The 25,492-nt window shown below is 44.2% G+C and overlaps 1 protein-coding gene across 4 annotated transcripts in view; it reads right to left on the bottom strand.

Annotated features, from left to right (window-relative positions):
• The window catches only part of LOC135897947 (general transcription factor 3C polypeptide 3-like), a 291,263-nt gene that overhangs the window by 128,373 nt on the left and 137,398 nt on the right, over window positions 1-25,492 (bottom strand). For all 4 annotated transcript variants that reach the window (XM_065426657.2, XM_065426656.1, XM_065426655.2 and 1 more), the window contains 2 exons: window positions 18,081-18,139; window positions 3,138-3,232 (listed from right to left, as the gene is read on the bottom strand). In XM_065426657.2, coding sequence (XP_065282729.1) covers window positions 3,138-3,232; window positions 18,081-18,139 — 154 coding nt within the window. The remainder of the gene's footprint in view (window positions 1-3,137; window positions 3,233-18,080; window positions 18,140-25,492) is intronic.

Below are 25,492 nucleotides of genomic sequence, written 5' to 3' on the forward strand. Positions count from 1 at the left end.
ACTGTCTTTGTGAAGTGTTCAAGTTTGTTCCTTGTTTCTTTCTTTCTTTTAAGGGAAGGTGTATGTTGTGTTGTTGTGCAGTTTAAAAAAAAATTAAATTATGGGGTTTTACATGCCAAAACCACTTTCTGATTATGAGGCACGCCGTAGTGGAGGACTCCGGAAATTTTGACCACCTGGGGTTCTTTACCGTGCACCTAAATCTAAGTACACGGGTGTTTTCGCATTTTGCCCCCATCGAAATGCGGCCGCCGTGGCCGGGATTCGATCCCGCGACCTCGTGCTCAGCAGCCTAACACCATAGCTACTGAGCAACCACGGCAGGTGTGTTGCGCAGTTGGTTTCGTTCCTAGTTTCGGTTTTGTTGTTACGTCATACATGACGTTATAATGGCAATAAAAAGGCTGGTGCTGTCAAGAGACAGGGACAGAGAAGTGAGGGATCTGATCGCAGACGATTGGAGTCGTGGTTGTTTTTCTGGGACGGAGGGCCCCCGAGTGTGGCTCGGTGCGTCTGGCCACCTGACCCAGCTACCCTACACCTGGCGATACAACAACACTCAGAGTCATTTTACTTTACTACAACAAAAATAATGAGTTCCGAATTCAATATTAGTGCGCTTTTTATTACTAGAATGAAAGACATCGTTGGAATGACCATAAAAAAAATAAAAATAAAATAGGCTTAATATAGGCTCAATTTTCTCATTTGAAATAAAATATTGGAACATGTTTTTACAGTACTAGTTTTACCAGTCCTCGGTGGATATTCTATAAGATTTTTATAAAAATCTGCAATGATTATTTTTTTATGTTTCTAAATGTTCCAATTTTCACTATTCTTGCAATTTTGGCATTTTTTTGGATTTTATAGCCAAATAAATATGTGCTGTAGTTGTATACTCCTTTCTTTAGTTTGTGAGAAACCTTTTCAAGATTTGTCATAACTATTATTTAGCTTCATCACCTTAGCTAAAATGGCCCCCAAGAAAACCTAACTTCAATGCTTATCAGAGGCAGTTGCTCAAAAACCAAAGTTTGTCAATTTTTCAAAAACATACTGTGGGTGCCACAAACCTAACTTCCCATGGGCAAATAGTAGTAATGGTGTAGATTACTGAAAAAGTTATGGCAGGGTACAGTGCTTAATTTTAGAGTGCAAAATCTGCAAGTAGTTAAAACGCTCCTTTCCGTCTTTAGTGAAATAAGAATTTTTTTGACTATGTCTGTGCCAAGTTTGGCAAAACAAAGATTGATTCCTTTCTACAGAGACATTTTCCCACCTCATATATAAATTTTGAGGAATACTAAAAATAGTCTGGACACACCCTCCAGAGCAAAAGTCACTATACATTTAATTGCTGGGGAGGGGGCAGGTTCATGGTAAATATGTAGGATTTTCTTTGCGATTCTGTTATGCTAGAAGTTGTTTTATGCATATCATATGTGAAACACCATGCGATAAGGGGTTGAAAGATATATTTTCATACCTTGCCTCTCATATTACAGTTAAAGCTTGTTAATCCAAACTTCATTATTTCAAATTTTTTCGCAATTCAAACTACCTGGCACAGTCCAACCACGCTCTATAGAACTACATGTACTAAAAAGCTCATTAATTTATACGCAAATTTATGGATAATTTTAACTGCATGCTACTGTGCTTGGCTTGTGCTTTTGGTCACTTTTTGAGCAAAGTGCCACGTGGCACAACAGGCTTATCACCATCATCATTGATCCATGTCCCAGTGACAGCTCCCTCGGATCTCAAAGGCCATGCTTTTTCGGACTGCCAGAAAAGATTAAAGGTGCCAGAAACACGTCATGGCCTCCGTGTTCTTAAGCTTATTTTTTGCAAAGTGTTAGTTTCATCGACATTGACAATGGAGCATGCCGCTAATGTTGAGCAACTTGGCAGTCGTTGAGCAAGTAGTGAGACAAAGCGCGCCTATTTTTGATCACCTTTGTCGCGTGAGTGCCCCCTGTGGACGATGTTTCTGACGCAGCGACCAGACCTACACTGTGGTCGTGTCACCAGGTCTCTGTCATGTGGCAAATACCAGACGTGAGGGGAACGACAGCATTCTGGTTCAGGTACAGACATCCAATCTGTAAAAACTGGCACACTCACGTGCAAGGCGCGGATGGTATCTCAGGTGGCATGCTCACGTGCTGTCGTTAACAGATCTGAGGTGGGTGTGTATGTGAATTACTTGGCTATGTGGACTTCACAGACTACATAAGCGTCGACAGCTCGATGACCATGCAGTGCTTTGATGACCATGTTTTACAACAAATTCGAGCTCAGATTTCAAACTCAGAATCACAGATCACTTTTGTAAATAAAAGGCGATGGTTCCAGAGGTGCTCTCGCTCCTTTCATCTTCAAACATAGCCTTCTGTATATCATTTCCGTTATTTAAAACTTCGTTCAATTCGAGATCTGTGAGAGTCCCCACAAAATTCGAATTAATGAGCTTTTACTGTACAGCTACTGTACCTACGTGATAGAGTGCAATGCCATGTGTGTGTCTCTCTCCATCACAATTCTGCACTGCTCCTCACCTGTACTAACCTAGAGAAATAACTGCGCAAAACCTGCAGTATCTAATATTAACCACAGTACTGTCTTCAGATACATAAGAGCAATTACACAAGAAATGCTGGCAATGTTTTTAACAAGGACCTTCACACAACAGTTGCAGTAGTGTTAGAAGTCTTTTTTCAGAAATGCCAGGGTTTTCCCCATGGAAATTGGTAAGAAGCTGACAGACATGTAGCTGCAGTTGGAAAAACTTAGCGTTCTCGTTTTCCGGCCGCCTTCTTTGGGCCTTGATAAGTCAGCTTCCCCAACGAATTAAGCTGCCTGGTGGTTGATATTGCAGCATTTCTAAGTGCAAGAAAATTGAAGCAAGGTTTCGAATGTGATGCAAGCTGCTCTTTTAGAGTGACAATTAGGATCATCCATGCAAATGTGATACTTTTAATGATCTCCTTCTGCGTAAGAGGAGTGAAATGGAAGTTGATCGAGCTCAGCTGGTCCAAGTGAGTAAAAACGGATGCCAAGCACAGGAGGCTTAATCAAAAAGCCCCCATGGGGGAAAGACAGCTACTGTGGATGCATTTGTGTGCACCTACCTCTCAAAGGAGGCCAAGGGCTCCACAAGCTGCTCCCAGCCGGTCCCCTCGCATCCTCCGGGCAGTAGCTGCACCCCACAATGGCTGTGCAGGACCTGCATTCGACCATGCTTTATCACTCATAGGACTTACCAATGATCAATATAGTGAAATTTCACACACTGTTTGATTCGAGACTGTAAAGCACTGTTTGCCAGACACATTTTCATGGTGTCCTCCAAGAACGATGCCAATCCAAAGCCACTACTTCCTGTACTTACTATACCACCTCAGGCAGGGAGTGCACATTTGGCTGCACACGCATACACACAGTGTTGCTACAGGTCACATACATGTAGCACAGTTGACTTCTATACACCCGACCCTCGCAGGACTGCCAAAAACTGGTCGAATTATGCGGCACGTCAAATTAAACAAGAGGCAAAAAAGAAATATAAAACACATGAACCGAATGTCTGCGTGTTCTTGTTTTACTTTGCACCACAGCAAGAGAGATGTACTTCCGTTTTGTCTGTTTGTTCCCATGTCGTGCAGTCGCACGCGCAGACAATGAAAGTATGTCATTTTCCATCGTGTTCCAGTGTGCAATCATGCTCTATGAACCGCTTGTGTCTGCCTCATTATTTACATAGCACTGACTTATACCGCTAGTCAGGTGTTCTTGTGCATAGCGCACAAAATCGTGTGCTGCGTGAAACTAGACAAACGCAACAGCTCATGTTTGACACCATCAATGAAAGTGCACTGCGTAGCAAGAAAGCAAGAAAAAAAAAATGAAGGTGGGGCCCGTGACAGATGCGCCACATGATTTTAGAGAGTAAGGGTGCACGCAGGGAAGGAATTCCACTTGTGGAGGCTAGACGGGGCAAGCAGAGAGTGTCCTTGTTGGCAGCGACACTCGCCTCCTGAAATCATGGGGTCATGGCACTGAAATATTTATATCTCAGCTAGTAATAAACCAATTTGAAAAATTCTTGCGCTAGAACACTCTGCAAGAGTTGAGGTAGGGCATGTCAAATGGAGTAGCTGGCCCATACCGTCATCTGGCTCATCCACACTAAAGACATTGTTGAAGGGAGGAAACTGTTCTCATCGAGAACGAAGAGCCTGGGTTTATTTCCAATATCTACATGAAGAGGAAAGAACATAATGTCTCAATAGTCTAGCATGATTGAATTGAAGCACACCCTGAGGAGCCAAAAACGTCTGCTTAAACCCCCTTTGTCCTCCCTTAATTCCTAGGCCAGGGAAACTGCCGTCCAACCTTCGTGCAATAGAGCGTCCAAAATCATCGAAGGACCTGTGTTGAGGGCGAGGGTTCCCACTCCTGTGTTCACTGAACACACAGAAAGTAGGGGAGCCTCGTAGACGGGGGTTGTCACGCTTGACTCAAGCTGGCACATTTTGGTTCCTGGGATGACCCAGCAGTTAGCTGGGGCGTCTGTCAAACGACAGTGGCAAAATTAGAACACCCTTTTCCAAGATTTTCTTTCTTGCTCCCATTGGTCTGTGAAGGCAACAGTGAATCAACAAACAATATTCGACGCACCAAACGTGTCTTGCCCTAATGGTGCTGCATGCCTGTCTGAAGGAGACGCATTGTTGGCTTCATGAAGCAATTTATAGCAGCGGGGCAGGAGAGGCTAGAAAGTCACTACCCCCGCTGGCCGATTGTAACAGCTCCTCCATGGCCCAGAAAATCTCAAGTGGCCAGTACTGATAACTGCCGGGCAGGAAGAGAATGGATAGTGGCATGGGGGATGATTTGGCTTGCAGCAACCAGCTGTGAAATGCTGAAATACACTTCAAAACATCTTACAATGACAGGCCACAGCAAAGTGAACCGCACAACAAGGCTCTGTATAAAGATGAAGTACCCTGGATCTCGCATTAGACCCGCCAGGCTTCAAAGAAAACATGAGTGCCGAAAAAACAAATACTGCATTTCACTATGTAAATTTCTGAAGGGATTTCGTGCCGACAAAACTAGCAATCATTGATGGATTCTTGCTAAGAGAAAGAGGATCATCTTGACTTAACAAAAACAAAAAAAATTGTCGGGATTCCTAAATGAAGAACAAGTTTCAAATTAGCCAGCTCAAACTATCCACACTGCTAAGCAACTTTCCCTTCTTAGAACTAATGGGGAAGTTGTACAGTAAAACCTCGTTAAACTGTTCCCGCTTAAACAGTAGTTCCATTTTAAAAGTAGCAAAGTCAAATCCCCGACTCAGCGGCCATTGAACATAATGTGTTTAGTGTCCGCATAAACCGTACCAGCTTATTGCGTACGTATCGGTTAGCACGTAGTGTTTCCATTTTCCGTCGCGCAAACTTGGCGGTGCGTTGTCTTCCGCTGGGCGACCCGGCAGAACAACAAGCCTCGGGGATTGGAACAACGGCCTCCAAGTGCCCTGTGCGTTTGCGCGTGAAGCCACATCAACATCAACATCATTTTGGCACCGTGTCAGAGAGCATGAGAGTGTTGTGGCATTGTGCAACCAAGGGCTCGCGTCATGCCGAAAGTCGGGTAAAAAAGATGCTGGGTGCTCAGCATAGAAGAAAAATTAGACATTGTTCGTGCTATTGCATGTGACATGAAGAAGTCAGCGCTCGCACACGACAGGGATCTGCTGTTGACTACAATGTGTGGCATTTGGAATGTGAAGAAGTTGCTTGGCAGCGCTGCTGCGACCACGAAGAGATGTCGGCTACGAGGTTAGACTTTTTATCGTCGTTGCCTCTGTTGTTTGACACCGTTGTGTCGACTAGCGACAGCACGGGCGATTCAGGCCCGACAGTGGCAGAAGCTGTGCGTTATGTCAGCCTCATGAATGCAATCGTCGCGACGAGAACAGCACCCCGCAATGAAAAAGGCGCCCCGCGACTTCTGCAGTGCTACTGCGCGCGTGCACGGAGAATACGCAACGCTAACGAGGAATCTGCCATGCGAGTGTTTGCCGAAAAGAGGGGGCGGGCTGAAAAGCTGGCTCGCAGCTTCCGTAAGTTTGAGGTCGCTGTCACCACTGTCGTCACTGTCGTCGCTGCTAGGCTGCTGCGGCATCAAACAAAAATGACACTTTTGTTGCGCGAAGTGAATAAATACTGCATGTTTTTCCCCCTTTCATCGCACTCTCTCCAAGTTCCATTTTTGACAGGTCAGTGGGCAATCTCAGGCTATTTATGTTAAGCAGTACTACCGTTTTGTACATACTTTTTCCGAGTTCCGGCCAACTACGGTTTAACGAAGTTTCACTGTACTGTTGGAGGGTGAGGCTCTATCGGAGCAAGTGGCCACATTTTGATGACATTTCATTAAGCCATGTCAGAGGTCGGTGGCCGGTCTCAAAGATGAATCTCTCTCCATACAAGTAACACCCGTACAAGTAACACCACAACTTCTGGGCTGCCCAAACCAAACAGGCACATTCCTTCCCTGAAGCGCTATAGGCTTCCTCCCTTAGAGTTAGTTTACGGCTGGCTTAGAAAATAGGATATTCCCCATTATCATCGCCGACCTGGCTAAGTGCCACACCCATTCCTCTGTCGCTTGTGGCCCAATAAACTATGAATTATTTGGTATAGTCTGGTGTACGAAGCACAGGATGAGGACTTGCGATTTGGGAGTAATGCGTAATGTAATGTTGACAGTACCCAACAAGACCCAGAGTGAACGAATGTCTGTTCTTGTGGGCGGCTGTGAAAAATATCCAATTATAGCTGTTTTCAACTCGGCAGGCCGTCTCGTGCCCTGGCCGACAACATGGCCCAGATAAGTAACCTGCGAGCAGCCAAATCTACATTTTTCTGCCTTTATCATTAAGCCTGCTTCCTTTAACTACACGCACACCTGCTTGAGGTGCGATTATGAGATGTTTCCAGATGCCAGAAAAAATTTTGACATCAACAAGATATGACAATGCGAACTACTACAAGTCTTTCAGTACAATATCCACCAACTTAGAGACGCTAAACGGCGTGTTCTTCAGCCCGAATTAAGAACGAGGGAAAAAAGTGCTTACAGGTGAGATAAATGCAGCATAGCAGCTGGCACTTTCTGAAAGGGAAACTTGCCAATGTCCCCACATGAGATCTAGAGTCGAAATGTATTTAGCAGTGCTGACTCATTTGATTGATTTCACAATGTTGGGTATCGGTACAACTGATCCGTGGTGATGGTATTTAACTTCATGTAGTCAACACACAGATGAAGGTCCTTATTAAGGGCTTCCACAAGCATTAGCGGTGAGGTGTAGTCACTCTCAGCGGGCTCGATAACTCTGAACTCTAGCACGCATTGTATCTCTGCCACCATAATTTCTCTCTGTTGTGGAAACACCCTCTAAGGCTTTGATCTTACAAGTTCGGCTGATGTCAGCTCTATTTCATTTGTTATTAGTTCGGTTCTATTTGGCCGATTGCTGAATCGATCAAGATATTCCCTAGCAGCCCCTTCAGGTCATCCAGCTGCTCAGGTTTAAGGGCGTCCATGCTTACAAAGTGTTCTACAATATCTTCCAGGCTGATTTCGGAGTTGGAAGTCATCTTACACTCATTAAACTCGGTATATATGTCCTCTGGCTCTTTGATGGTAAAGTTAATGACTCCTCTCTGTTTCACGTATGCAGACCACTTTTAACAGCAGAAACTAGAGAAGCCAAAGGTTTTCTGATCCTTAAGGAATGACCATTACTACAGAGCAGAAGAGGACTGCATGCAAAAAAAAAAAAGAGACCTCTTCCTTCCTACAGCCTTGTGAGACAACTGTTCCTTAATGAACAGACGAGTTAAGGATTAACACAGACTGCAGAAGATATGCATGGATCCCACCGTTTGATATGAGACTCGCACTTGAGCACGCTTATTATACAACATTCCCATTTGAAAGTGCTGCACGGAGGCATTCCTGATACCTTAACACAAGTCTGCGAAAAGTTTCGGATACTTCATCCTCATCAACTTGTGAAGAAAACCATACGAACCCATGTAATCTGACAGTGACAGCAGTCAAAGCCATTCCACGACGAAATGCCTCTGCTGCTCTATGACAGAGTAATAAACGTACCTTCATTCCTTGTCAGCAGTGTTAACTTTACGGGACGGACCTCCCTACATTGAAAACGAAGGACAGCAGCAAACGTACATCTCGCTATTTACGTGCTCCATCACAAGAGCTGTCTAATTCGAGTTAGTAAGGAACACGACTTAAAGAAGCTTTTTATTTGTTTTACAAAAGCTTGTGCCACGTCAAGGGCTTTGTCAAAATATCTACAATGACAATGCTCGAAATTTTGTTACATCATTCGAAGAGCTTCGGAAACTTCAGAGAGTGGGCATGGAAGCACAAGCAGGATGACAGCCTCATGCCGTATCTTCCTATTTGTGCAGTTTCTGGCCATTTTCATGAGCTGCAGCCGGAATCCTGCAGCCTCCGTCAGTATCTTCAACAGCACTTCTTCGACGAATGCATTTTCCGGTTGCGCCAACAAGACGCAGTCACACTCGCCAATCATCGAACATCCTGGCTATGCCACTTGGAGCGCGCCTGACGCTTTTCCCGGATACTACCAAAACCGCCACCTAGGCACAATGACATCCACACTGCTGATATCGCCAAGCATAAAAGCCGACTTCACCCATGTCGTCACCAGTGGGCATGGAAGCACAAGCAGGACGAAAGCCTCATGCTGTATCTTCCTATTTGTGCAGGTTGGTCGTTTTTCTATGCTGCCTACCAAATGCTTCAGCTCTGAAGACCGCTTTATAATTGTGCTTCCATGCCCAGAAGCAGTGTTTGATCCTTTTTTGCAATTTACTCTTGTTGATGAGTGGCGACATAGAGCAAAACCCTGGTCCCGAAGAAAATGTTATGGCCGAACTGCTTAAAACTGTAAAAGAAACAAACACCCGTTGTATTCGCATAGAAACAAACCAATCGTATTTCACAGGCGATAGAAGAGCCTAAATGTTCACAGCAGTCTATCACAGCCAGCATCAATGATATTAATGACTGCCTGCAAGCTCTAGAATGTCAGACTGTTGGCTTCAAGACTTTACAGCAAGAAATGAGTGACACGTGTCAAAATGTCAAATGTGTACAGCAAGAGACTGCAACGCTTCGTGGGCAGCTTGATGACGCGGAAGACAGATCATGGCAAGGAAATCTCATAATCTTTGGTATATCCAATAGCCTGTCTGAGAATGCGCGTCAGTGTAAAGAAATAGTCATCTTCATCGCCTCAGACAAACTGGATGTACATCTACCACTAGATAGCATAGAGCATGCACATAGAATCGGTAAATTTGTCAGCAGAAAAACCAGGCCTCTATAGTGAAGTTTGCCACTTTTAAGACAAAAGAGCTGGTGTTTCCCAAATGGTCTGCTTTCGGGGGAACTAGTATCAGTGTAAGCGAAGACTTTTGCGCTGCAACACATCACGCCCGGAAGAGACCTCTGGGATTCGCCAGAGGCTTAAACACTAACTTCAAGTTAAGCTGCAAGAGATTATTTTTGGAAGGAAAGTGCTACATGTTCAATACTGATACTGACAGACAAGTGACTACTGACAGACAACTGGCCAATACTGTCACCACGTCCCCAGGAGCAACCCGTTCGGAAATTGTCTGTGCAGGAAAAAAGTAGGCACATGCGAGGGGTGGGGGCTCATCATCAAGAGCATTCATAATTTTTACTAACATTCGGAGTGTTTTTCCTAAAAGGGACAGTTTGAACAGTCTAATTAACAATACTGGAGCTGATATTGTTGTACTAAAGGAAACCTGGCTTTCTGACAAAATCAAGATAGGCGAGCTGTTTCACTGCAACAAAAAATGTACTGTATACCGTCTAGACCATCCGTGCGGATAGGATAGGCGGTGGTGTTTTAATTGCTATTAACTCTAGTTTCAAATCATTCCTTTTGAGTGTGACTACTAATTTGGAATTACTTTGGTGCTATCTATCTATCGGTTAAAAAAAAATAATCATAGGTGTCTATCATCCACTTAATCCCGACTGTGATTTTGTGGTAAAAATTCATGACACCTTAAACGAAATATCTGTTCGATTCCCTAGTTCCCCCGTGTTTCTCTTAGGAGACATTAATTTCCCTACTATTGACTGGTCACGTTCCTGCCCCTTTTCTAACCCGGCATCTGCAGAGGCTGCAGATTTTCTGTTTGCTCAGAGTTCAACCTTTCGCAGCTAGTTATCAAACCAACACATGTGACATCTACTACATGTTCCTTGCCTTGACCTTATTCTAACCAATCATCCTGATAACACTTCACCAGTAACCCACGTGCCTGGCCTAAGCGACCATTATACCTTACACTTTACTATTTCTATATCCTTCTACAAAAGTAAAAAAGCACACTAAGTATATCAGAGACTACAAAAGGGCTACCTTTAACGCTATCAACTCTGAGCTATCGGTCTTCCTTGACTGCTTCCTTGAGACACATGTTGACTTATCAGTTAAAGAAATGCGGTGGTCTTTCAAAACTACAGGAATGCATCTCATCAGCAAATATATTCCACTTCGAGCAATTAATCTATCTTCTAACACCCCTTGGTACAATAACCATCTGAAACGATTGTCCAATAAAAAAGCTGACTTTTCCGTTTCGTCAAAAGATCATTAAATGCTGATAGATGGTCAGCATGCCAAAGCCTATACAAGCGTATTAAACACATCCAAATTTAATTTCTTTAACTCGACCCTACCATCTCTGGTAAAAAACTAACCCAAAACGCTTCTGGAACATTATTAAATGTACCAAAGATAACAGTATAGGCCTCGTAAATAATTCAGGGGCTCAAGTTCCGAATAATCGCTGCGCTTCTCCACATAACATCACATTTTCCCAATCATTCAGCACAGCAAATATCAGTGACTATCCACCTTTGCCATCCGTAAACTTTCTAGCGATGGATCCCATTACCCTCGACCCAGCAGGCATCCGAGCCAGAAGATAAAGCGGTCATCGCCGTGTGGCATTGACGGTATTAATTCCAAGTTCCTCCTGTGCACTGCCAGAATACAACTCCGTTATACAACTTGCCCTTATTTTTATTCGATCACTTAACGACAGTGCCATACCCATTGACAGGAAAACCAGTAAGGTGATCCCGCTTTTTAAATAGGAGGACCCACATAACCTACTGAATTGCAGACCTATTTCGTTAACCTCGGTACCTTGCAAAATCTCTGAACATATATTTTTCACCCACGTTGCAAACTTCTTGAATCAAATAATTTTTTTAGCTATTATCAACACGGGTTCAGGAAATCATATTCTCGCGAAACACAACTATTAACGCTTACTAATGACTTGCATGGGTTTTTGGACTCGGGTTTTGCAACGGGCTGTACCTTTTTACATTTTTCTAAAGCTTTTGATAAAGTTAATCACCAGCTACTTATCTATAAGCTGCGACTTCCAAATATTGACCCTTTAATATTCAAATGAATTTGTACCTTTCTTTCTAGTCGTACTTATTATGTAACTATTAATGACAATGACTCAACAGAGGTACAAATGGAATCGGGTACACCTCAAGGTTGTGTGTTGGCGCCTTTACTTTTCCTCATTTATATTAATGATCTGCCTAATTAAATCACCAGTTCTGTTTGTTTATTTGCCGACGAGTGCATAGTTTACCGGAAGATAACTAATGATTCTGACATGATTACGCTACAATCAGATTTAGATAACGTAACAACCTGGTGCTCTCGCTGGCACATAAATCTTAACGCCTCAAAATGTAAATTCATGAGAATTTCGTGTAACCAAGTAACTTCTAATTAATACGTTAACAACTTCTCACTTGAATCAGTATCATGTTATAAGTGCTTCGGAGTGCACATTACAAATAACCTCTCATGCAAGCGACATATTGAACATATTACATCCAAAGCTCATCGCATGCTGGGTTACCTGAAGTGCAATTTCCAGCTGGCACCTCCTTTGCTAAAGAAACAGCTATATGTTACCTACATTTGACCTAATTTAGAATACGCATCAGCAATATGGGACCCTCATAATCTAACCAACACCTTAGAAGCTGTACAGAATTGTTCCCTTCGTTTTATTCTTAACAATTACCAGCGCAAAGCAAGCGTAACTAGCATGAAACTTGACCTCAATATATATCCCCTCACTAAACGCAGAAAAATCACTCGCCTTTGTTCCATAAACTATACCATTCAATTCCCATGCTCAAATCACGCTATATCGAACCAGCCTCTTTTACTTCTGCATGCTTGGACCATCGTCATAAAGTGAACATCCCATCCCACAGGACGTCTACCTATGGTAACTCGTTTCATCCAAAAACATGCCAGGAATGGAATCACCTACCGGATCCACTAGTCTGTATTACTAACACCGACGACTTCCGTAAGGCACTTACTAACATTATCTAATATATCTTGACTTTAATATATTTACATGTGTAGAGTAGCTCTGTTTTCTTCTGATCAGTAGTGTTCATAAATTGTTTCCATTGTACTGCCTACTTAATCTACACACAGTATACTTTGTATTATGATTTATTTCTATCAATATGTGCTTATCTTCTCACTCTAACTTTCATTATGTATACCACACATTTATATTTTGTCTGTATTACTCGTCTGTATAATATTGCGTCTGTATTTTTATTATATGCTTATGTATCGCTCTAACTTGCATTATTTTCAACATTGGACTGCGCACTGTTATCTGATTATTCTGTTTTCTTTTTTGTATAGTTATTTGTATCTATTAGCCCCTCCCCTCTGTAATGCTTCATGTAAGCCCTGAGGGTACTATAAATAAATAAATAAATAAATAAATAAATAAATAAATAAATAAATAAATAAATAAATAAATAAATAAATAACCTCCGGGCGACAATACAACATCTCGATGTCCTCGCCGCTCGCTCTACTTCTTACTGTTATGAAAGATGTTTATTTACAGGGTGGAACCAGGTCCAAGAGGAAGCCATAGGCCAGGCCCAGCTGGCGCAGAGTACCCCAAGATCACGCGCGCCCACTCTACTACTACTTCCTCTGCCTCAGTCGCGCAGTGCTGCGACATTTTCCCTAGAGGCAGACGAAACTCGCTGAGCGAGTTGCAGGGACCTGTGATGGTACTGCTTGAGTCTGGCCACGTGAACAACTGGCGTCGCACGTGAGCACCGATTACTTGCAGTGACTTTGGCAATGATATAGTTCACATCACTCAAGCGACTGAGTATAACAAATGGTTCCATGTAAGTGGCGAGAAACTTCTGGTACAATCCCTTTTTGTGAACAGGTGTCCACAACCAAACATAGTCACTGGGAGTAAAGCTGACGGGGATATGCAGTGCATCATAGCGAATCTTGCTGTTGCCTTGCTAGGACAATGTCCTAAGATGTGCCAGTCGATGTGCTTCTTCAGCACGACACAGAGTTTGGGTGATGGAAGGATCTCCTTGACATGATAAAGGTAGAACAGTGTCCAGAAATCTCTGGGAAGCATGTGTGTACAGCGAAAAAAATGGCGCACATCCAATAACTTCGTGTTTGGCACTAATGTATGCGTACAGTGCAAAAGGTAACACGTCGTCCCAATTTTTGTGGTCAGCAGCGACATACATTGATAACATGTTGGTAAGGTTCGATTCGTCCGCTCCGTGAGGCCATTGGTTTGCAGGTGGTAAAATGCCGCAGAACTGGTTTAAATAAGGCCAGCTTAAAAGTTTAAAATAAGGCCAGCTTGCTGGATACAGTCAAGAACAACTGACAGGCACTGATTGTGTTCGTGAAATGTCTGGCTGTAGATAACGACATCGTCTAATAGCACATGCAAATTTTCCATTTGAGTCCGCGAAGCATGGTATCCATAAATAGCTTGAATGTCGCTGGAGCATTGCATAAGCCAAAGGGCGTGATGTTGAACTCAAAGAGACCGTCAGGTGTCACGAAAGCTGTCTTCTCCTTGTCTGAGGGGTGCATGGGAATTTGCCAATATCCTGACCGTAAATGAACAGAAGAGAAATACGACGCGGAGTGGAAGCAGTTGACAGCATCGTCTATTCGTGGTAAGGGGGTACGCATCTTTCTTTGTGACGGTGTTTAGGCGGCGATAGTCCACACAGAATCTCCATGAGTTGTCTTTCTTCTTGACTAGAATCACAGGAGCAGCCCATGGGCTGCATGATTCCTGGATCACTCCTTTCTGTAACATTTCTTCGATCTGCTCGGCAATGACTTTTTTCTCTGAAGGGTGAAACGCGATAAGGTTTCTGACGAATTGGCGTCGCTTGCCCTGTATGGATGCGATGTTGCATACGAGACGCCGGAGGTGTATGGGACGCTCGTTGGCCTTGAGCAAAATCAAACACTGTGGCGTAGCGAGCGAGCACTCCTTGAAGCAGACACTGCTCCCTAGAAGAAAGCGACTTGTTAATCATGCACTTAAAGTCAGCAGAATTATCATGGCTGGAATCGGGGTTGGATTTTTTCCCCGCAGTTGAAATTTCGACCATTCCGACGCTGACAATGGCTTGTTCATCAAAACTTGCCTGTTTAAGTCCTAGCGGCAATGTTATGGATTGGGTTGAAACATTCACTGTCCACAACCGAGTACAACCATCAGTGGTGACAACGAGGGAGCGAGGGACTGTCACATTTTTCTTGAGTGCGTTGTTATAATCGGGCTCGGCTAAACCACAACAAGAAGCTGTACGAGGGCTAGAAGTATTGACAGGGACAAACATTGCAGCCTGAGGGGGCAAACACACATCTTGCAACATGGAGAAAATGTTGGTGGCATCACTGGTGTTATCTGTCATTGAAGTTCGCACGTCGCGGCAAAGAGATATCACACCACTTCCACAATCCACAGTTGCCCCCCACTCATGCAGGAAATCCATTCCTAAAATAATGTCATGCGTTGTATGTGCAAGCACAGTAAATTCACTTCGAAATGTCTGCTCCCCTATCATAATTGAAACAGAACAGACCCCAAGTGGGCGTAACATTTCCCCGCCAACTCCGCGAAAGGTAGCGTTCCGATCTTAAGAAAACATAACTTTTCGTTCAAGATAATTTTTGAAGGACAGGCTCATAACAGAAACTGCCACTCCAGTATCAACTAAAACAAAAGCACTCACACTGTTAACTAAAACTTACAATTTGTTTTGAAACAATCTTGCACAAGGGGATCTTGATGAAGATGAATATATTGCAGCCTCACCGCCGTCGGTCGCACCAGCTAGTTTCCCAGCGCCTATGGTGACAATCAGCGATGACGAGGTGATGGAGAGCGCCGTTGTCATGGCGGTGGTGGTATGAGGCTGCGCTTGGAAATGGGGGAGTCACTGCGGTTTGTGTGTCCCTACTGCAGCCGTTGGAAGGAACCGGGATACGGCCAAGGCTTGTCAGCGGGCAGGCCTTGGCCTGCCCGCTGACAGTTGAAGCCAGTTGAGCTGGGTATAGGAACTAAATCGTGGAGCATGCTGGTGGTGGCGGTGGCAATACCTAGCAATGTGTCCAGGCACACTGCAGCTGTAGCAAATGCGGGAGTTGCAGCTTGTCGCGGGTGACATCGGAACTCTCAGGCTGGTTGTAGGAGGGAAGAGCCTGCGGAACAAATCGTTGTGGTGCATCTTGCTGGCATCCTAGACTTGTCGGTTATGGTGGAAAGTTTCTGCTCTCCGGACGATCAGCATAGGTCCTGCGAGGCTCTCGGTAACTCTGACATGCCCAGGAGACCAGCGGCACACGAGAGCGATCGTTAAATGCACACTAATGGCACACATGAGCGTCGCCAACAACTTTAAGGCGTTCAAGCTCTTCTTTAAGCACTTACCGAATCACCGAGGAGATGTCGTCGTGGGTTGGGACAGACACACTTGCAATAGTAGTGACATTGTCCAAGCGTCCAAACTTTGGTCCAATCCTTCTCATTTTCAGCGCTTCAAACGTCCAGCAGTGTTTCTTCAGATCCGACGGAGTACTAAGACCTTCCTTCATCATAAGAAAATTATAAACACCTTAAGCAATTCCTTTAAGCAGATGTCCTACTTTGTCTTCGTCTGTCATGGTGGCGCTGACGATTCTGCATAATTTCAAAACAGCCTCTATGTACGTTGTACAAGTTTCGGAAGGGAATTGAGCGCGTCGGGAAAGCGTCTGCTCACCTTTCTTTTTCTTAGAGATTGGGTCCCCGAAGCACTTGGTGAATTCTTTTACAAAATTATTCCAGCTTGTCAGAACATTCTCGTGGTTTTCGAACTAGAGGAGCGCGGTCCCAGCGAGAAAAAAACCACGTTATCGAGCTGCTTTGTAGTGCTCCAGTAGTCGTGGTGACTCATGCTGTTGTAGTGTTTAAGCCAGTCGTCGACGTCTTCGTTTGCCTTCCCCGAAAAGGTGGGTGGCTCTCGCAGCGGTGTCCAGTAGCCAGCCTGACCTGCGTGATTGCTGTCTGGTTCGCCGCAGATGGGGTCGTCATTGCCTTCTCCGAAATCGGCCATGTCCACTGCTTGTGGTCATAAGCCGGCCAGGCGTTTATTCCGTCGGACAGTTGGTAGAGCTGGGTAATCCAGGATCGTCCAAGATTTGCCCCGCACGTCCACCAAAGATGTTAAGAAAGATGTTTATTTACAGGGTGAAACAAGGTCCAAGAGGAAGCCACAGGCCAGGCCCAGCTGGTGCAGAGCACTCTGAGATCACACGTGCCCGCTCTACTTTTTCCTCTGCCTCAGTCGCGCAGTGCTACAACCATACATTCAGTGGAAGTTCACCTGCCCTGATGAGCCATGGTGGGGAGGACATTATGAGCAACCTGTGCACTCTGTGACGACATTGTTGAAAAAGAATGCTTGGAAGATGCCTTGTTAGTCAAGCAGAGCCGATTCCTCTCCTGCCAGAAGTGGAAGCAGTAATCAATTCAGGATCATTCACCTACATCTTCAATGACATAGAAGAGCTTTATCCACTGTCACCTGGTTGCTTCCGAATAGGAAGACACCTCACATAACTTCCACCGTTCATTGCATCGGAAACTACGGCTTCAACAAAATATTCACTCACAGAGTTATGGCAAACATGAGAAAAATATTTAAAGGTGTTTTAGAAGAGGTGGAGAACGGAATACCAGAGTGAGCTGTAGAATGTTACTGCCAATAAAGCCAGGGGACAGGAGCTTTTGAAGAAATGCGAAGTAGCGCTAATTGGGAACAAAGAAACCCTGAGATAACTGTGGACTACAGCGACAACAGAGTAGACAAGCAGCAGACGCGATGGTAAAATCCGGTCTTGCTGGTTGTGCCTGCCCTGCGGTACAGTGATCAACCGGCCCATCAAGGCATTATATCCTTTGGAAGCAGATTAGCACCATCTGTCGCCGGGGAAAAATGATGGAACTTCAACTTCGAATGCCCAAGCAATCATCACCACCACCTTTGTTCCATTTCAGGAGCCGATGCATGCCATGCAAGCAGCTGCCGAGTTCCATCAAATCTTATTCACAGCCAGAAGTGTACATCTCGTTTTGTTCCGCCCTATGGCTAGCAGGAAGGTCTCCAGAGGTCCACCACAGAAGGTATCCGGGAGAAAGATGATCCGAGAATACGGCACACTTTTTTTTGATAATTTGTGGAATGATATCACTTATTTTCTGGCCAATACATTATTTCAGACTGCCTATAATTTGAACATTTTGGTGGTCCCCATCGATTCTGTATTATCAGTCGGTGACTAGTAGAAAGCAGTGAAAGAAACTTTGCGAGCTTTCAAAAATGGTAAATTTCGTTGTTATATTCTGTAAAGTTCCAAAAATTAGTAGATAAGAAAAGTTTGACCAGTGAATCACAAGAAAATATAAAGAATTCAGCAGCCATAGGAATACTGAACACACGTGCAACTTCATCTGCAGTGCTGGACAACATAGCTCTGTGCCACTCACCATCAATGCAGCTGAGTACATCTTCTGGGTCAGCTGCAGCTCCAACAGCATGTTGATGTCTGCACATAGCCCAGTACAGAGAGAGAGAGGCATCAATTAGATGTCGATCGTGGCAACAGTTTATCCACAGCAAGCAGCAGTGCTCACAGGGAAAGCAAAGACACACAAAATGATGATGTGGTTGACTAAACGATGCCATTGCAATACAGCTTGTCTACGATCTTGATAAAACCGACAAAAGTGGTCGAATTATCTTATCTGGCAGGCCAAATTAAAAGAAAAGCAGAAAGAGTAGGGGTGTGCGAATACTAAACAGCAGATTTTGGATCAAATATACAATTTATTATCAGAAATTTTATCACAAAGTTTCATGCTTAGCAATTTGGGGCAAGAATACACACGCTGCTGCACATGATCCGTACTTTAATAGCATTAGGAATTAAGATACACAGTATGGTCTGCTCTTACTAAAGGGAATTCCAAATTAGAATGGCAGCAATGATTACAGCTCAGTTCTAGTAAAGTTAAACCTTCACATAATGAATTTGGTAAAATCAGCCACTTGCTTTGTTATATCGAAATTTCATTTTATTGAAAGTCAACCTTTTATGCATAAGTACAGTCAGCGACGATTTTTTTTTACACAGAAGAGGCTGCAAAATTTTCCAAATTACTGGACAATTGGAGAAGGAAAATTGAATTGGAAAAGAAATAATTTTGTTGAATTTGAGAGTTGGTAACGAAAGATACAGTTTCGTGCCGTGACGACATAGGTATTATATCGGCAGCATGAAACGAAGTCAGCCACGCTTTCGCATCTACTTCACCCCCACATCTGATATTGTTGCCGGCAGAGCAACAACGCTATCTTGAAAAGCACCAGCAGCAGGAAGCAAATGCTTGGTCTGTCTCCGACTTCAACGTGTCTCCAAAACTCGAGATTACGCAACCTCCAGTACTAAAGATGCAGGAAAATAGCGAACCTGATGCCACGCTATTTCGGCACACCCACTCTTTCCACACGCAGCAGATTATGCCTCACAAGCCAGAGGTCCTGTTTTGGGTTATCGTCACAGAAGGAGGCTCTTGGCAAACAGTGGTTAGTGGGTTCCTAAGGCGCACGTTAAAAAACTCCAGATACTTCGTATCCTTTTGGCATCCAGAGCTCCTTGGAAGTCGTGGAAGGGCTAAATTTAAGTGAGACATGCCAATGCTGCAATGTCTGTAGATATTGAGGAACTGTTCTATTCTATCCCACACGAGGACCTGTTTACAGCTGTGCGTGATCTCATTGAAGAACAAGCGAAAGTACTGTTTTTGAATTCATGTGCTTTGTCACTTCATTCTTTTATGGAACTTCCCACGTTTTACCAATCAAGCACTGTAGTGTCCTTTAACAAGGATGTCTTCATTCAGAGAAAAGGCATTTGCATCAGATCTATGGTTGCTCCTGTAATGTGTCACATTTCTTTATCCAAGTTTGACAGTAATGTAATTCACATGCTGCAGGACAAACAAATTGTGTGAATCTTTAGGTATGTGGTTAATTTTTTAGTACTTTTACGGTTAAATTACGATGATAGTCTAGAATGAAATGCGAGAAGGATTTTAACGTGCTTTGAAGAGTCTTCTAGGGATCTTAGGTTTACTTATGAACTTTGCAAAGTAACCTTTATTAGATTTCTCGATTTGGAAATTAAATTTCAAAGTGAGAGTCACATATGTTGGTGTCGCTACACTACATAGAAAAAAGCGCCCCTCCCATACGAATTATCCCGCTCCAAATCAATAAAGAGAGGTGGAGCTTCTTTGTGCTTCACGAATGCTCTAAAGAAGAGCTGCACCCACACTCTGTGTAGGAGAGTGTTGATGCCCAAAGGTTAACGTCAGAAGGTCACCTGGCCTCACTTTTGACGGCTGAAACCTTGCTTGCAAAAAAGAAACCTGTGCAAACCACGAACAGTGAATCATAGAAAAAAGAAAAGGTTGTAGTGATGACGTATTTGCATGGCTTGACTCATAACCTTAAGCATGTGGCCACAAGGAATGGCATCCCACTGGTGTTTTCTGCGCCAGGCAGACTGGCAAGGTTGTGCAAAAGCATCACAGGAGAGAAGAAAGATACGAGCAGTAGCTGTGGAACCAAGCACACCACTTTTCTCTCAAAAAGTGTGCATCTTGGGTCACATATCACATACCTCTCTCATGTGGACTACATTGGCCAGACAGGCTGCTGTATCAATGAGCACATGCATTAGCTTCGCAATTTGCTTTCTAGTGGTACAGCAGAGAACCTGCCCTGGCATTGCAGAAATTGTGATTGCTGACCAGTTTTTGAGAGTGTTTCGCTTGTGGAGAGTGTGCAGTAGACTGGAAAGAGAAATAAGCCAAGTGTTTCACATCAGAAAGTCAGGTGAACACTTATGTGTGAGTGAACCTTTGGCCCATCTCCTTGATTAGAAATTTCAATTTTTAAATTTACCATGATAATTCATATGTTGAGGGGCCCTTGCCAGGAGGGGGTGTGGCTAGGCTTTTTTGCATTGATCTTTGACTATAAAGCTTGTTTGACGTATTAGTCCTGTGGAAGGTGGAGAGGAGGAATTAAGGGAAAATGAGACATCCACCGAATCATAGCAATTGCTACAAAGGAAACCCAAAGCACATTTGCCTTTGCTTCGAGTTGATGACTGTCACAGTGAAGATCTTTCCACCGTACTAGATTCTTTAACGTAGTCAATACAGACTGATTTACAAAATATGAAGCGTAGGCTCTCTGTCGCACACACACAAACAATGCTTTATATGAGTTTGACGACATATAACGGTTTGCAACAGGACTCAATGTAACGCTCAGGGGAGGCGCAGGTTCGCATACAACTCTACACAATGGGATGGCAAGCGTGTCAAGTCTTCAGTAGATTCGAGCTATCAGAGGAAGAGGCTAAAGACTACGAAGCTGTAAAAAAAAAGTTTGACGGACACTTTGTGAAAGAACACAACATAGTGTATAAGAAAGTCTGCTTCCACAGACGCGCGCAAAGGCAGGGAGAATTTGTAGACCAGTTTGTCACTATGCTACATGTTTTGGCGTACGGGTGTGACTTCGGCAACGTGAAGGTACAGATGATCCGAGACAGACTTATCGGGCTCTGCGACGCAAAGCTCTCAGAGGCTCTACAAATGGATTTGCAGCTCACACTGGCTTCAGCACTGGCAAAGGCTCGCCTAAAGGAGAGTGTCCAACAGCAGCAGTGTGCTCTACGGGGAGACAATGGCCAGTCATCGAAACTTCGAGACTAACGCCCCAACAGAGACGCCAGCAACACGATAGCCAGGTGCGTCCACAGGCTGTGATGTGTGTGGTGTGCGACATGGTGCGGTGCTCGGACAGCAGACGACAAGGAGTGCGCGCGCCGAGGCGAATTCCGTGCTGGAGGAAAAGGTCGATGCCGAAGAGTGTCCGGCACGTGAGCGCGCGGCGCAAGAAAAGAAAACAAGAGTAAAATGCCAACCAATTAGGAAAAACTATGGGGCATCAGGCAGCCAATCGGAAAATGACTAATCGGCCAGAGCGGAAGAAAAGGCGAGGCGCGCTGGCAGAAGGGGGGAGACACCGGGAGACTTCCAGGAAGCGAAGCCAGGAGAAGGTCGGCTACCGGACCGGGAGTCTTCAACTCCCGGTCGGTGTCGGGTTCCGACGTCGAGTTCCGGACCCGAGCCACCAGGACTTCACCCGACCAAGGCCTCCTGCCAAGTCGTTTCTGCGCGTCGCCAGTCTACCCGAGCGTGCCGCCAGCCGCTCAAGGCCGGTGAGCTTCTGTGCCCGTGGGCGGGACGAGAGCAGTCGGGCTACGGGCCCAAGTTCTACGCCCAGCTGCCTGGCCAGAACGCCACCGCTGTCTGCTCGTGCCGCCAAGCCGCCTACCTTCCATCTCAAAGCCAGAGCAAGGGCGCTCCGGTCGCCCGGTCAACCATCTTATACCCCGACCTTTGGTGAGACCAGCGCAAATCCTTTCATCAACTTGTTGTCGCGTCTCCGCGTCGAGACTGTTATGCATCTCTGCCGTCGTGGCAAGCCCGGACACGCGCACTAGTTAACGTCATACTAGCCCCAAGTGTGTTTCTTACTGCCGTGATGTCTGTTTGAGTGTTTATTTTCCTTCCATTTATTTTAAGCCTCTTTCTAGTTTCATTAAAAGTTTGTGTGTGTTTTCGAAACCAAAGGCATTGTCCTCAATTGTGCATCACAAATTGGCGTCCGCGACAAAACAAAGCCATTCGTTTGGATTTTTTTTATTCTAACGGCTAGGAACTATGGCTAGCACACGAGACCTGTTAGCCTTAGCCGAACGCATGGGGCTGGAAGGTGCGGAGTTGAAGGCATGGTTAAATGAGCAGGAAGTGCGTGCGCGAGAAGAGCAGGCAGCGGAGCACGAGGCTAGGAAGGAGGAGCTTGTATTAGAGGAGAAGAATTTACAGTTACGGCTTAAAGTCGCGGAAGCTGAGGGCAATTGTGGCAAGACGAGCCAACAACAGCTAGAATTGGAAGAGCGAACGCTTCCGTTGCGCCTTCAAATGGCGGCAACAGATGCTGCAAAAACAGCTGACCGAGGGCCTGGACGGAGTGCCCCATTCAGCATGAATTCTCACAGTTTGATACTGGGATTCAATGAAAGCCAGGATGACTTGGATGCCTATTTAAAAAGGTTTGAAAGTGTCGCCACCGGACAAGAATGGCCTAAAGACAAATGGGCCATGGCTCTAAGTTTATGCTTGAGCTCCGGATGCTTGAGTTATGCTTGAGTTGAGCTATGCTTGAGTTCCGGATTTGATGGCATCAACACGAAAATCCTAAAGAATACAGTAGTCCCTTCCAGTACAATCCTTAGTCATATATTTCAGCAGTCACTGTCAACAGGGGAGCTGCCGAATGATTGGAAAGTTGGCAAAATCATACCCATTTTCAAGTCAGGTGACAAGAGCGATGTGAGTAATTACCGTCCAATATCACTAACCAGCGTTCCCTGCAAGTTACTCGAACACATCATTTTTACTAATGTCGTTCATCACTTAGAATGTAGTAACTTCTTTTTTAAACATCAGCATGGATTCAGAAAAGGCCTTTCATGTGAGACACAACTTGTTGTGCCTCGGTTTCCTTGTTGCTTGCTACAGGTTTTCACATTGTGTCTGAGGAAATTATTATTGTTAGCCGGAGACATTGAATCGAACCCAGGCCCTGACATGACCCGAATTTTACAACAACTTAATGATATTGCAGTCGACATAAAAGATATGAAAGAGAACAGATTACTGAACATAGAGAACAAATTAGATGCCCTGTCCAGGCTTGAGAGCCGAGTAACGTCCTGCCAAGAACAGGTTAGTTGTATGAGTACAACGATTGAAAGGCTTGAAGCAAGGCTTGAGCATCTTGAAAATTATAGTAGGAGGTCAAATCTGATCATATATGGCATCCCAGAAACTGAAGAGGAAACAAATGAATCGCTTGAAGAAACCGTAAACAAAGATATTTTTCATGATATTTTAGGACTCGACCCTATCCCTATTGAGCGGATACATAGGTTAGGTAAACCGGCAATTGACAAAACACGTCCTGTAATCCTAAAGCTTTTAGACAGTAGGCATAAAACTGTGATACTCAAGAACGGAAAGAAACTAAAGGGAAAAGATTATTCAATTGGCGAAGACTTTTCAAAGAACGTTCGTGAACTAAGAAAGAAACTATGGGATAGCGCGAAGCCGAACCGAGATAAAAAAGAAAGGGTTTCCTTGGTGTTTGATAAGTTATATATCAATAACATTCCTTACGTTTGGGACTGCGAAAAAAATGATAAAGTGAGGGTTCAAAAAAACGACGGGATCGGCGCAAGTCGGCCCGTGACGCGAAGTTGTACGCAGTTGCGAAACCGCTCACCGATAAAGTGAGTGGTTCATTTACCTCAGCTTCTTTCTTCACTAAGACAGATAGCTTGTCTTGCCATAGTAACACGGGCCAATCTAGTATAAAAAGCTTGAGAATAGTTAACATTAACGCACGCAGCGTTGCAAACAAGAAAGACTCGCTTGAACTTAAACTGCTGGAGTTCGACCCACACATATCAGTCCTGACGGAAACTTGGTTACATGAGGACTTAGCAGATGACCTGGTATTTCCTCCTCATTATAAAGTTGTTCGCAAGGACAGGACCTCAAGGGGTGGTGGCGTAGCCATTCTCTTAAAAGACTCTGTAGAATGCGACCTTGTATATGATGTTCCTGACCTTGAATGCCTTTGCATAAAAATTTCTTGCTGGGGTCATTCTTTCATCCTGTATGGTTGCTATAGGCCACCAGATGCCGCACCCGACTATCTTATTAAGCTACAACATCACCTGTCTCATTTCCAAAATAAGAAAATACTGTTAATAGGTGACTTCAATCTGCCAGATGTGTGCTGGTACCGCTTACAAGGCGGTGCTAAGTCTGGGAGCAATGCAGACGTTCTGTTTGATGTCATGCTTACTCATGATTTAGCTCAAATTGTAAATCAACCTACTCGTGTACAAGGTTCATCTTCCTCTATACTAGACTTAGTTTTTGCTAGCCGTCAATATTCTATGCATACTGTATCGGTCGAAACAGGCATTTCAGACCATCACCTCGTAAGCGTATCGATAGATTTAGTTAAGTCCCCTTACCACAACAAAAAAGCCAGTCACGTACGTTGTTTCAAGGATTATTCTAGGGCTGATGATGCCGCAGTGATTGATCATATGGAAACTTGTTTATCGAGCTTCGATGATAATGACGATGTCTGCAAGCTGTGGGAGCGATTCGTCGAAATGTGTCAATATTGTCTAAATGCCTTTGTTCCGAATAAACGCAAAAAAGTTCACAAACGCACACCTTGGATGACGCGGAAGATTATTCAACTGAAGCGAAAACTAAAAAGATCTAAGAAAAAAAACCACCAGTTAAGTCAGATTGAAACGCTTAAAAATAATCTTGAACGTGCGGTTCGTGAGTCAAAAGACTTCTACTTTAACACAACATTACCCAGTTTTGTTAAAAATGACCCAAGTAAATTTTGGAACTTCCTGAGTGACAGCAAGAAACATATCTCAAAAATAACAGCGGAGGGAGATACTTTGACTGATCCGATTGACATTGCACGCCATTTTAATTATTTTTTTCACAGCGTATTCTCTGAAAAAGGTGTACAAACTGTACAAAGCGCATCAAATTTTCCTGTATCGGAGGTTGACTTTGTTTGCCTCCCTGGTGTATTTGCTTTGCTTTTAGAACTGAAACCTAAAACTTCTTCTGGTCCTGATAATTTACCCAATGTATTTTTGCGACGCTATGCCGAAATAATTGCGAAGTTTCTTTTTGTGTTGTTTAAAAAA

Source organism: Dermacentor albipictus, chromosome 2 (genome assembly GCF_038994185.2).
Source record: "Dermacentor albipictus isolate Rhodes 1998 colony chromosome 2, USDA_Dalb.pri_finalv2, whole genome shotgun sequence".
In the NCBI taxonomy this organism is placed as follows: domain Eukaryota; kingdom Metazoa; phylum Arthropoda; class Arachnida; order Ixodida; family Ixodidae; genus Dermacentor; species Dermacentor albipictus.